Source organism: Notolepis coatsorum (assembly GCF_963971535.1).
Source record: "Notolepis coatsorum genome assembly, chromosome: 7".
In the NCBI taxonomy this organism is placed as follows: Eukaryota; Metazoa; Chordata; class Actinopteri; order Aulopiformes; family Paralepididae; genus Notolepis; species Notolepis coatsorum.
The window spans coordinates 43,238,772-43,253,036 of record NC_140171.1 but is presented as its reverse complement, the minus strand read 5'-3'; the positions used below and the strand labels follow the sequence as shown (position 1 = coordinate 43,253,036).

The 14,265-nt window shown below is 45.0% G+C and overlaps 1 protein-coding gene across 1 annotated transcript in view; it reads right to left on the bottom strand.

The window, feature by feature from the left end:
- Positions 1-747: 747 nt before the first annotated feature.
- LOC311232371 (uncharacterized protein) overlaps positions 748-14,265 on the bottom strand; it is a 76,112-nt gene continuing 62,594 nt past the window's right edge. Inside the window, exons 5-6 of the mRNA XM_084319151.1 lie at positions 2,163-2,261; positions 748-1,103 (exon numbers count right to left, since the gene is read on the bottom strand). Of these exons, the coding sequence (XP_084175277.1) occupies positions 979-1,103; positions 2,163-2,261 (224 nt within the window). The 3' untranslated portion in view covers positions 748-978. The remainder of the gene's footprint in view (positions 1,104-2,162; positions 2,262-14,265) is intronic.

Below are 14,265 nucleotides of genomic sequence, written 5' to 3'. Positions count from 1 at the left end.
AACCTGCTCATCGGGAGCAATTAGGGGTAAAGTGTCTTGCTCAAGCACACTTCGACACGCTGCCCAGGAGGAGCGGGAATCAAACCGGGAACCTCCAGATTACCAGACAACCGCTCTACCTCCTGTGCCACTGTTGCCCCACTTGTACTTGTGCTGTATAATGACAATACATTTTAATCTAAATCTAATCTCATTTGTTATCAATAGAGGGACTGAGAAAGATAGCTTGATAATAGCAAAAACAGTGACTGTAACAGAGTCTCTCTTTGGTTTGGACCCTGTCCCACAGTCAATAGAATTAGCTCCCACAAAAGCCAAATCTGACATCAATTTGCCATGGCCACACATTTCCATTGGAGATTTATATAGGCCACCGTGTGACATTGAGACTTGATTTGTGGCTGATCCTACTAAGTAATCCATGGCCGGCTTTTGGACACCATGTGCCAGTTGATCCAATTAGAATTTAACCAAATTGTCCAGTAGATGATTGTTTTCCTGCATTTATGAACAATACACTATAACAATTCAGGCAGTAAATTGATGCTACATGAAATGTAAGAGCACTGTAACGTGTCTTGTAGAGAACTGAGAGTGAGTGATGAAATAAGAACAAACTCACCGGGCTATAAAGGACAGAGAGGAGAAAACGGGAATCCATTATTTGATAGATTATTTTTATTTGATAGATGCAAGCCATTCTGAAGAAGGTGTGTTCACACCGAAACGTCATGATTACAGGCTGCCAATAAATTTGGAAAAACCTGGAGTGCGTCCCTGGACATTGTTTCCCTATTTTTATATTTGATAGTATCACATTAGTCAGATTAGTGAAATTGAAAAGTGAAGTGAAGTGAAAAAGGGGAAGTGAATTCACATAGGTCGCATTCATTGTACATTTCCAAACATCTATTACAATTTCTTAAGTCAGTCTCCTTTAAAAGCAGGCCAGGTAAAGGTCAGCGTTCCAGACAGGCCTCAGTTCACGAACATGTCGAAAAATGAATCCAGCAGCCTCGCAACTCCATGCCCCATTTTAGCTGCCAATAGAGAGTTGAGGGCAGCCAGACCATCAGTGGGTGAGATGGGGTCAGGGCAGATATCTGATTATACACACACACACACACACACACACACACACACACACACACCACACACACCACACACACCACACACACCACACACACCACACACACCACACACACCACACACACACACACACACACACACACACACACACACACACACACACACACACACACACACACACACACACACACACACACACACACACACACACACACACACACACACACACACACACACACACACAGAGAGAGAGAGAGAGAGAGACATCACCATCAGTAACTTAACTGTCCCCGTCTCCCTGTCTCCCTGTCTCCCTGTGAATGGATGTCTCATGGTGATGACCAAAGCGGTGGACGTCCCGTGGTGATGGCCAAGAGGATACGATCCTCTCTATGTCACCCCCATACCTCAAATGGATCAGAAGGGAATACATATTCATGTGCAAACGGAATATGACTGATATTTTGAGCTCCGAGCCTTGACATTTAGCCGTTATCCTAACATAGCTCATTTCCCTATGCTTTCCTTTTGTTCTTGCTGTTCTTAGCTCTATTCTATTTCGATCTTTCAAAAATGTTCTTATGTACCCCAGTTGCATGTACATATCTGTGTTTTATTACACGTATATACATACATACCAACTATTTTGCCTGTTTTATTCTCCACCCATTGATCATCCATAGCAACACTACTATCACCGACATCCAAGAGGGGGGATCCCCTCTTGAACGGTCCTTCTAAGGTTTCTCCCCTCCACATTGCCTGTGGTGCTTTTTTCCTATTGCTAGGTTTTTGGTGAGTTTTTCCTTACCTTCGCTGGGGTATGTCTGGGAGTGTTGCATTTATTTATTTTACATTTTATTTTGGATTTCATGGTGTTTTTTGTTTTGTTCTTGATTTATTGTGATGTTCCTTCTTGACTTGTTTAAAGAAGACATGTCCGGCCCATGGGGATATTAACGTGTCTTGTCGGGCCTTACAAATACATTTTTATTTGATTTGATTTAACAAACATCACTCTGTCTGCTGGACACGTTGAAGGAATAAAGAAAAAGATCAGTCAATATTCTCACCATAGTTCTGGTCTATCATTAGCAGTGATGGCAACTTGAGACACTCTGCCTGCTTCTTGAGCGTCTCCAGGGCAGGGGCCAAGGCGCTCCTCCTCCTCCCTGGAACCCAAAGCAGCAAAGTCAGGAGGAACAATACATCTATGACGGAATCTCTGTGTTCAAGGTAGCACACACACTTAACCCCTAATTGCTCCTGATGAGCAGGTTGGCACCTTGCATGGTTGCCTCCGCCGTTTGGTGTGTGAATGTGTGAGTGAATGGGTAAAATGAGAGGAACAAATTGTAAAGCGCTTTGGATAATAGCGCTATATAAATGCAGCCATTTATGATGGTCATGATGAGGTATACAAATACGTTATTGTGTTTATAATGTTTGGTCTAGATTAATTGTTCTTGTGAAATAATGAATATTTGAAGTCTAAAGCCCCCCTGCCCCAATCATTCCTTGCCTGAAAGTGGAAATAAAAAACATTATTATATGTCACCAGGGCTGGACTGGGACCAAAAATCGGCCCTGGCATTTTTGGCCCAGACCGGCCCACCATAATCGGTCGGACACCACCCACCAGTACACCATATTTAATCGATCCCTGAAGGAGTCAGTGGTCCCTGCCTGCTTCAAGATGTCTACCATTATCCCGGTACCAAAGAAACCCTCCCCAGCAGGTCTCAATGACTACAGACCGGTGGCACTCACCTCTGTGGCCATGAAATGTTTCGAGAGGCTGGTCAAGGATCACATTTGTGCCTCCCTCCCCAGTGATATGGACCCTATGCAATTTGCATACAGGCCAAACAGGTCCACTGACGATGCGGTCTCCCAAGTACTGCACAGCACCCTCTCTCACCTGGACCGTCAGAAGGGGGGCTATGTGAGACTGTTGTTCATTGACTACAGCTCAGCGTTCAACACCATAGTCCCCACCAGACTGGTGGACAAGCTGATCGAGCTGGGTCTGAGCTCCGCTCTGAGCACCTGGGTACTGGACTTTCTGAGTGAAAGACCCCAGGCGGTCAGGGTGGGGGGTCAGACCTCCAACACCATCACCCTGAGCATCGGGTCCCCCCAGGGCTGTGTTCTGAGCCCCCTGCTGTACTCACTATACACACACAACTGTGTGGCCAAGTTCAGCTCTAACTCCATAGTGAAGTTTGCAGACGACACGGTGGTGGTGGGGCTGATCTCGGACAACGACGAGAAGGCCTACCGGGAGGAGGTTGAGGTACTGGAACGCTGGTGCCAGGACAACAGCCTGCTCCTGAACATTGGTAAAACCAAGGAGCTGATCGTGGATTATAGAAGAGGACAGCAGGAGACACACACACCACTGAGGATAAACGGGGCCACCGTGGACAGGGTGAGCAGCTTTAAGTACCTGGGGGTCCACATCTCAGAGGATCTGACATGGTCAACACACATAGACACAGTTGTAAAAAAGGCGAAGCAGCGCCTCTACCACCTGAGACAGTTAAGGAAGTTCAGAGTATCGGGGAAGATACTCCAGTCCTTCTACTCCGGAGCTGTAGAGAGCATCTTGACTGGAAACATCACTGCCTGGTATGGCAACAGCACGGCACAGGACAAGAAGGCCCTACAGAGAGTGGTGCGCTCTGCCGAGCGTACCACGGGTATTGCACTACCTCCCCTGCAGGTTCTATACAACAAGAGGTGCAAATCCAGAGCCTGCAGAATAATGAAAGACCCTCACCACCCCAATAACAGCCTGTTCCAGCTGCTGAGGTCAGGCAGACGCCTGTGAACACCAGCTACTAGGACAGAGAGGCTTCGGCTCAGCTTCTTCCCCCAGGCCATCAGAGCCTTGAACAATGAACACTGAGGGTCACAGAACACTGAACCCTACACACAAGCACACATTAGCACACACACGACACACACACGCTGTGCACGCTCGCACACTAGCAGCCACTTTAACATGAGAAAGCACTCACTCATGCTGCATACGCCCACACTTATGGCCACAACGGAAAGGTCACTTTAAAAATAGAATAGTAACAGTGTATTGCACTACCAAGGGACCTAGCATGTCCTTCATGCTCTGTAAATAACTATGTACAAATACTGTGATGTCCCACTATGTTACCTGTTTATTGCACAATGTTGTCTATTGGATTCTATTATATGTTGTACTACTGTATTGCACATCGTTGCGGGCAAGACCACCCGCATTTCATTGTATACTTGTATGCCGTGACAAATAAAACTCTTGACTTGACTTGACCATCCTTGCGGTTTCCTTAAATATGCGTACCTACTGTACTATTCCCCCAAACCACTACAAAGCTGGGTAGTAAGTGCCATGGACAAGTGTACCAGTGCAAGTGGACCAGTGTACTCACTCACTCTTGGCTGAATATTGTTTTGGGTGGTGTAAAAACATCTGCCTCATAGCAGGCTCAGGATGGGCAAAGTAGTCTATAGCCTGTTCATCCCTGTCTCTCGCCTCCACAACCTGGCTTGACTAGACATAAGGAGAGAGATGATTACAATTAACTGGTACATTCAGGTCCAGAATTGTTGGAATTCCTTGACAAAGATGTGCAAAAAGCTGTACAATTTAAACAATACCATACTGGTAATGAGCAAATAGTTGTTTATTCAATGAATGCATGGAGCTGTTCCATCTTATTTCATTTGATACTAACTACTCAGTTCATACAGATTTCAAGTATTCAAATATCAATGACGAATATTGCATAAGGTTTACACAGTTAATAGATCACCTTCTTGTTTTATATTCATGTTCAGAGAGGAGTAATAGTTAGATCTTTGTATGTGATTTATATGGCAATTAAATCAATGGTGTGCTTGTTTGTTTGGGGAGTTTGACCTACAGTTAATGTGCATACCATGTGAAGGTGCATGATCAATGGACAGCACAAAAACAATTTGTGTAGGTGGAGACTAGAGCTACCACAGATAGTAATAAGTTATAAGAGTAAGTAATCCAGGGGGTTCTGGTTCCGGGTCGAGGATGTGAGGTCGCATTCTGGTAAGCTGCTACTCCCTTTTTTTATATATTTTAAAAGCCTCTTTTTATACTCTCAACTCGGTTAAACCTGTATGTATACACATGGCCGTAGCCAGCTATGAGGTCACCGAGGTCCGGACCTCGATAACTATTTGTAACTATTAAAAAAAAAAAAAAATGATATAATTTTTTTTTATAAAAAAAATTATATATATATATATATTTTTTTGTCAACGACCGGCCCACTACTAGGCTGAGACATCGGCCCATTGGTACTGACTGACACTGGGCTGGCCCAATCGCGTGTACCTGTTCCGCAACAGTAAGTGACTTCCGGGGTAGGCCTGATTGGCCCCGACAGGCACGTGACGCGGCAAACTCAGGACGCGCAACGAGGCTGCTGAGAGCTGTCGCGCGGAAATAGGCTGTCTATTGCCATTCTCTAACACAAACTCTAACCTTAACCAGCTCCTTAACAGCGCCTAAACTTAACCGTTCTAACCTTAACCAACTCCGAAACAATGCCTAACCTTAACCTTAACCTTAACCATGATAGAAAGAATATTGCCATTCTCTAAGACAAACTCTAACCTTAACCAGCTCCTTAACAGCGCCTAAACTTAACCGTTCTAACCTTAACCAACTCCGAAACAATGCCTAACCTTAACCTTAACCTTAACCATGCCTAACCTTAACCGGCGAAAGAATACACGTTAAAAAAAAAATCACGTTAAAAAAAAAAGTTTTGATGGGATTCGAACTCACCAACAACGGACCGCAGGATCGCAGGACCGCTGCTCTGCCAGGTGAACTATAGCGCCGAATGAGAGTCATGGCGTATTTGGACGGTTACGTAATTCCGTAAGCTCTGCCGCTCGGCTCCGCGGAGCGTGCCGCGCGGCAGAGAAAGTTGCGCGTCACGTGCCTTGTCGGGGCCAATCAGGCCTACCCCGGAAGTCACTTACTGTTGCGGAACAGTTACACGCGGCCCAATCACATCTCTTACTAAGCACCCCCCCCGCCAGTCGTGCAGGTATATGACTGAGAGGGGGGCTGGTACATGACTGAGATGGGGCTGGTACATGACTGAGAGGGGGCTGTGGTACATGACTGAGAGGGGGCTGGTACATGACTGAGAGGGGCTGGTACATGACTGAGAGGGGGCTGTGGTACATGACTGAGAGGGGGCTGTGGTATATGACTGAGAGGGGGCTGTGGTACATGACTGAGAGGGGGCTGGCTGGTACATGACTGAGAGGGGGCTGGTACATGACTGAGAGAGGGCTGGTACATGACTGAGAGGGGGCTGGTATACATGACTGAGAGGGGGCTGTGGTACATGACTGAGATGGGGCTATGGTACATGACTGAGATGGGGCTGTGGTACATGACTGAGAGGAGGCTGGTACATGACTGAGAGGGGGCTGGTACATGACTGAGAGGGGGCTGGTACATGACTGAGAGGGGGCTGGTACATGACTGAGAGGGGGCTGGTACATGACTGAGAGGGGGCTGGTACATGACTCAGATGGGGCTGTGGTACATGACTGAGAGGGGGCTGGTAGATGACAGAGGGGGCTGGTATACATGACTGAGAGAGGGCTGGTACATGACTGAGAGGGGCTGGCTGGTACATGACTGAGAGGGGCTGGTACATGACTGAGAGGGGGCTGGTACCATGTATTTAAGCATTACATCACGCGCAGGAGTGGTTTGTGAACAATAAACCATGCCTAGGGGTGGTCGTTAGACCCCCCTAGGCATGGTTTATTGTTCACAAATCACGACTGCAAGTGGTGTAAAGCTTTTATACAACTGCCAGATTCATCCAACCTTATTTCTATACAATAAACACACATTAATCGAAGATTTATTGAAAAAACCATCCGCCAGAAAAAGTAGTTCCCACAACTACAAAAAAGACAAGTTGCCTCCATGTGGAAGCAGCTTGAAGTGCATCCAACCAAACTAACACATCCAACTGTGTATTATTGGAATGATTGAGAGAAGTTGCCTCATGTGGAAGCAGCTTGAAGTGCATCCAACCAACTAACACATCCAACTGTGTATTATTGGAATGATTGATTGAAAATTTTATTACCAGATGCAGAATGGGTACAATACAGTACGGCTCAATACACACAATTGTTAAGGGAATGCAGACCTACTTTCCATAGAACTTCATTCTTAGATGCGTCTATATAAAGTAGGTAAAACAAATTAAAAAGTTTTCTTTGCCCTATAGGAAAAAAACGTTTTCTTCGCCCTATTTATTTATTTATTTCTTTTAGCCTAAACTTAACCAGTTGGAAACCAGGGGTACAGTAATAAAATTAGCAATCAACCAATCAATCAATTCAATAGTTAGACCATGCTCACTTAAAACAGCGCTGCTTCTCTCTCAGTCTGACTCCCCCGCTGTTGCAGACAAGAGTGTGTGTGTGTGTGTGTGTGTGTGCGTGTGTGTGTGTGTGTGTGTCACAGTGTGTGTGTGTGTGTGTGTGTGTGTAGGTGTGTGTGTGTGTGTGTGTGTGTGTGTGTGTGTGTGTGTGTGCGTGTGTGTGTGTGTGTGTTTGTGGGTACGCCAGCGTCGGACAGTGTGAGAGTGAACGCTGCAGTCAGTGGGAAGGAAGTAGAAATTTAAATCAATCAATTAATCAATCAATCAATCCGCGATTTTTCTTTTGTTCTAGATTGACTCAAGACCCATCAATTACATCATCCAACATTGTTTAAAGGACTAACACATTCCCCTTGACAGAATCGCTTCATATTTAGTCGTTATGGCGCTATCAACATTCTGGCGCTATCAACATTCTCCCGGAGTGAGCCGGGGAGTGATATGTGATTCGGTTGTGGGCGGGTCCTGAGCCCAGGACCGTGGATTGTTGCCAATAAAGACGTGTAAATGGACTGTTTCAGCCAATCAGAATCGAGAAATTTGCATGCCGTTGTATAATGGGCATCATTGTAGGTCAAACCATTAAAAAGTTAATTTCCATGGCAGCCATTTTGGATTTTGGTCTCTCACAAATTTCCCCCGCCTTTTTAAAAAATCCATTGAGAAACGAAGTGCCACAGATGACCCAACTACTAGGTCCATATCGTATCATCATAAATAATATTTTTTTTTTAAAAATCATTAGGATAAGGGTTCCCTTGATAAAGATGCATGAAAAGGCTGTATAATATACAACACCAGGACATTACATCCGGCTTCAACATGGACGGTCGCATTTTACGTAGCTCCCGTAACCAACACAACAGAGCAACAACAAAAAAGTACTTTGCGCATTTTCTACTTTCCCTCCTGTGGATTATGGATTTGTACCTGAATTCACAACTCAAGCAGCAACTCCAGACAGAAGTGGAGGGTAGCGAAAACGTAAATCAGCAGTCCCATTGCGACTTCTACTTGTTAACGGGCACGGAGAGGAAACATCCAGCCTTCGGAGCCACGGCGATCCACGCAGTACTTACTGCAAATCCGGAACGAAAGAAATTACCCCCGGCAGGCAAGTGTAATAAGAGATCAATGTTTTTATTATATCTGCTCATGTCGGGTGACATACATCAGAACCCTGGTCCCGTAATGACACGGAACCAGAGACTACAGCAAGAAGCGATGGAGGTTCCCATCGCGACCAACAGCATCAACAACGCAACCTGTGGCTACATCCACAGCGCGGGCGGCGAAGCTCCCCCAATGACGCCACAGCAGACGAGCACACGTGAGGCAGTGACGAGAGGAGGTGAACCGAGGGTCGAAACCATGACGACCATCTCGACGCGGGATGTAAACATCTCGACGCCCGATAGCCGGCTAGCTAGCAGAGCTAACAACGAAAACAACCAGGAACGAGTCCTTTGTTGTTCCAGCACGGCGCAGGACCCGACCCCCCCCTCCCCCCTCCTTTGTTGTTCCAGCACGGCGCGGGACCCGACCCCCCCCTCCCCCCTTCTTTGTTGTTCCAGCACGGCGCGGGACCCGACCCCCCCCTCCCCCCTTCCCACCCACAACAACACAGAGGAACAGATCACAAACGAACAATACTTCGAACCTGCCAACATCAATGAAATAACCAACGCCAATGGACTGAACATTTTTCACATTAACATTAACAGCTTAAAAAACAAATTGGATGAAATCAAACAAATATTCATAAATGGTAAGGCAAACATACTGTGCTTCTCAGAAACTAAGCTCGACGATTCTGTAAAAGATCCAGAGATAGAGATTGAGAACTACTCAATAATCAGGAATGATAGGAACAAACATGGAGGTGGTGTCTGTATGTACATACACAAGGACACCAAATTCATCAACAGAAATGACCTGAATCATAAATCAATTGAAACTGTATGAGTGGAAATCCTATTCGAAAGGGCGAAATCCCTACTGGTTGGCACAGTCTACAGGCCGCCAGATCATAGTGGCTTTTATGATACACTGGATGGGTGTTTAGCTGGAGTTGAGGATGTAGACAAAATTCTTATTGGAGACTGGAACACGGATATGCAACGAAAAGATGCACCCGTCTTCAAGGCCTTCAGTAGGTTTTGTGATCTGCATGGCCTCAGCCAGCTAATCACCCAACCCACACGTGTATGTGAATCAACTCAGACTACCATTGACCTCATTCTGACCTCCGACAAGTCCAAGATCTCAAATAAAGGGGTTATAGCATGTGGGTTAAGTGATCATTATATGATATTCTGTACCCGAAAAAAACTAAAACAAAAGGCTGGCTGCCACAAAACAGTCACATCTAGAGACCTCAAAACCTACTCTAGCGAGGCCTTCAACCTTGAACTGGAGAGTCTGGACTGGTCAGATGAACTCAATGGTACACTGGTTGACGAAACATGGCTTGGTTTCAAAACCAAATTCTCAGCAATACTAAACGACATGGCCCCCCTAAGAACCACCAGGGTAAAAAATCGCGCTGAGCCGTGGATGCACTCCGAAATACTGGCCGCTATGAAAACCAGAGACAAAAAATGCTCTGAGTTTCGTAAAAGTCAGTCAAAGCTTACTAAAAGCACGAGCAGTGAACTCCAAGCCCACGTGACTGAACTCAAACTAGAAAGAAACAGACTAAGAAACGACGTAAACTCCATGATCAAAACTGCAAAAAAGAATTTCATCAATGACAAAACTGAGGAAAACAAAAACAAACCACGTGAACTTTGGAAATTACTCAATAATCAACTAGGATGCAGTAAAAAACTTAAAACCAGATTCTCAAACATAAACATAAAAACGGACAACACGCTCATCACAGACAAGCTGGATGTAGCCAATTACTTAAACATTTTCTTCACAAACATAGCCACAACACTGGTAAACAAACTACCCTCCCACTCAGGGCTTTATGGGGTAGAACACATAGTAGCTTACTACAAAAACCTAGGGGTCCGCAAGGACGACTTCAAGCTGGAAATGGTAACAACAGATGAGGTACTCAATAAACTGAGCGCCCTCCAACCTAACAAGGCCACTGGCCATGACAACATCCCCTCCAAATTCCTCAGAGACTCAGCAGCCGCCATCACACCAATCATCACACACATAATAAACCTCTCCATAAAACAGGGACACGTCCCCAAGGACTTCAAAATTGCGAGGGTGACCCCTCTGCACAAAAAGGGCAGCAAATTAGACCCAGGCAACTACCGCCCTGTTTCTATTCTCACCTCCATCTCGAAAGTCATGGAAAAAATAGTCTACGAACAGGTCGAAAAGTACCTAGCGGAAAAAAATCTAATCTACGAATTCCAATCTGGCTTCAGAACATCCCACTCCACTGACACATGCCTTCTCTATTTGAATGACCACATCAAACAAGAGGTGGACGCAGGCAAATACTGCGGCATGGTCATGCTGGACCTACAAAAGGCCTTTGACACGGTCAATCACTCCATTCTGATTGACAAGCTAAAAGCAATTGGTTTTGATAGTCTATCAGTGAGCTGGATGCAATCCTACCTTGAGGGGAGGGAACAGATGGTGGAGGTAAACGGTACCCTATCCCCCCCCCCTCACAGTGAGCTGTGGTGTTCCACAAGGAAGCATACTAGGACCGCTACTGTTCCTAATTTATGCAAATGACATGTCGTCAGCTTGTGACTGCAACTTGTTCCTGTTTGCGGACGACTCAGCCCTGCTGGTCTCTGACAAGAACAAGTTACAGGTTGAAAAAACCCTCAGCTCGGAACTAGGCAGAATCTGCATATGGCTCGCTGATAACAAACTATCATTACACATGGGCAAAACAGAGTCCATTCTCTTCGGTTCAAATAACAAACTCAGCAAGACCGACGGCTTCTCAGTTACAGTGGGTGACAATATTGTCACAAGGAAAGATGAAATTACCTACCTGGGTTCCATCCTAGAGGCTAATCTCTCCTGTGACAAAATGGCATCCAATGTAATAAAAAAAGTCAACCAACGAACTCGATTCTTGTACCGGATCTCCTCTCTGGTAAACAAGAACACCCTGAAGACTCTGGCAGGAGCACTCATTCAGGGGTACTACGACTATGCTTGCACCTCATGGTACCAAAGCACCTCAAAGGCGCTAAAAACAAAATTACAAACATCTCAAAACAAACTGGTCAGACTACTGCTTGACCTTACTCCTAGAACCCACCTCACCCCTGCCCACTTTGACAACCTAGGATGGCTTAGAGTAGACGACAGAGTACAACAACTTGCAATGGGCCTGGTCTACAAGATACACTACACGACCAAGGTACCCATGTACATGTCAAAATACTTCCCAAAGGTCAGTGAATACCACGATCACAACACCAGAGGGAGCTCCACAAATCATGTTAAACCCAGATTCGGCTCAAATAAGGGACTAAACACGTTTCGCAATTATGCCACATCAATGTGGAACGCCCTACCCAAAGCTGTAAAGGAATGTGGATCACTACCCACTTTCAAAACCTCTCTCAAGGGACACCTACGGGAGACTGCAAATCAACACTGGCCCCTGTAAATATCCTAACCCAACCCCCTCCAATGTACAGTCATTTACCTAGTATGGTTTTGTCAATAGTTCAATGTACAATTGTGTTTGTTTGTACAGTGTCTCCTCCCCCCCCCCCCCTCAATGTACAGTGTTACTTGTTTATACAGTGTGCCCCCCGGCCCCCCCCCCCCCCCCCAACCACCTCCAATGTAAATTACCCAGTATGGTTGTCAATATCCCAATGTACCCAACCCCCCCCACCCAACCTCCTCCAATGTACAGTTTCTACGTCAAATGTATATACTCCCTTTTCTTGACTCCTTCTGTATCACAAACAGTACTGTATTTGCAAATCTGGTATGTCATAAATGTATAGATGTAGCAGTACTGACTATCTGTATGTCATGTATGTCATATATGTCTATATGAATTGAAAATGGGGGACCCTGATGGAAACAAGACAAACGTCTTTCTCAGGTCTGCATCCCCTTAACAATTGTATGTATTGAGCCGTACTGTATTGTACCCATTCTGCAATCTGTTAAATAAAGTTTTCATTCATTCATTCACACCAGTAGCTCAACTGCAAAAACTGCTTTTTTATTTGATTAGATTTATTTGGAAATTAAAAACACATCATAAAAACAAATGATCTTGACCAATTTGTATTCCTGAGGTTATCACCTAAAAGCATTCATTAACAAGCATTAACACTTATTTCCAAGGTGGTCCTCGATGGAAGACATAAAAACACAGCACATTATAGCCTACTCAACTGCAAATTTTTCCTCAACTGCAAAAATGTATGCCTACTTATGTATTAGCCTACAGGGAAAAACACATTCACAACAGGCAGCAAAGTTTGTTTTCAGCCAAGTATGGTAATAAGGTAACTATTAGGATATATATGTTATGGATTACTTACTCTTAATAACTTATTACTATCTGTGGTAGCTCTAGTCTCCACCTACACAAATTGTTTTTGTGCTGTCCATTGATCATGCACCTTCACGTGGTAGGCACATAGGTCAAACTCCCCAAACAAACACACCATTGATTTAATTGCCATATAAGATGAATATAAAACAAGAAGGTGATCTATTAACTGTGTAAACCTTATGCAATATTCATCATTGATATTTGAATACTTGAAATCTGTATGAACTGAGTAGTTAGTATCAAATGAAATAAGATGGAACTGCTCCATGCATTCATTGAATAAACAACTATTTTCTCATTACCAGTATGGTATTGTTTAAATTGTACAGCTTTTTGCACATCTTTGTCAGGGGATTCCAACAATTCTGGACCTGAATGTACCAGTTAATTGTAATCATCTCTCTCCTTATGTCTAGTCAAGCCAGGTTATGAAGGAGAGAGACAGGGATGAACAGGCTATAGACTACGTTGCCCATCCTGAGCCTGCTATGATGCAGGTGTTTTTACATCACCACCCAAAACAAGGTTCAGCCAAGAGCGAGTGAGTACACTGGTCCACTTGTCCATGGCACTTACTACCCAGCTTTGTAATGGGTTGGGGGGGGGGGGGATAGTACAGTAGGTACGCATATTTAAGGGGACCGTAAGGATGGTGTACTGGTGGGTGGTGTCCGACCGATTATAGTGGGCCGGTCTGGGCCAAAAAAATAAATGGACCTCCCTAATTTCTAAACCCTGGCTACGGCCCTGTGTATACATCACCTTAGGTTTCCAACTAACTATATTGACTGAAAGAACCACAATGGCACCGAAGAAAACAAGCGAAACAAAGAAAGATGACGCTTCCACCGATATGGAATCCATTGCTAAGCTAATCGAAGAGCTCACGCAATCCCAGATCAAGCTCACGCAATCCCAGCTTAAGCTCGAGCACACCTTAATGGACGGTTTACACTCCCTAACCAACCAGGTTGCCTCTACCAAAGAATCTATCGAATCCAAAATCGACAACCTATGGGAAACGGTTGGTGCACAGACCGCTCGTCTAAACGATATGGAAACTGGCTTGAGTACTTGTACTGACAAGGTGGAAGTGATAGATGCTAGATGTGGAGATCTAGAAGGAATCAACGATAAGCGAATGGCTAAGCTAGCCGACGTCGAATACCGACTCCGTCGACCTAATATTCGCAT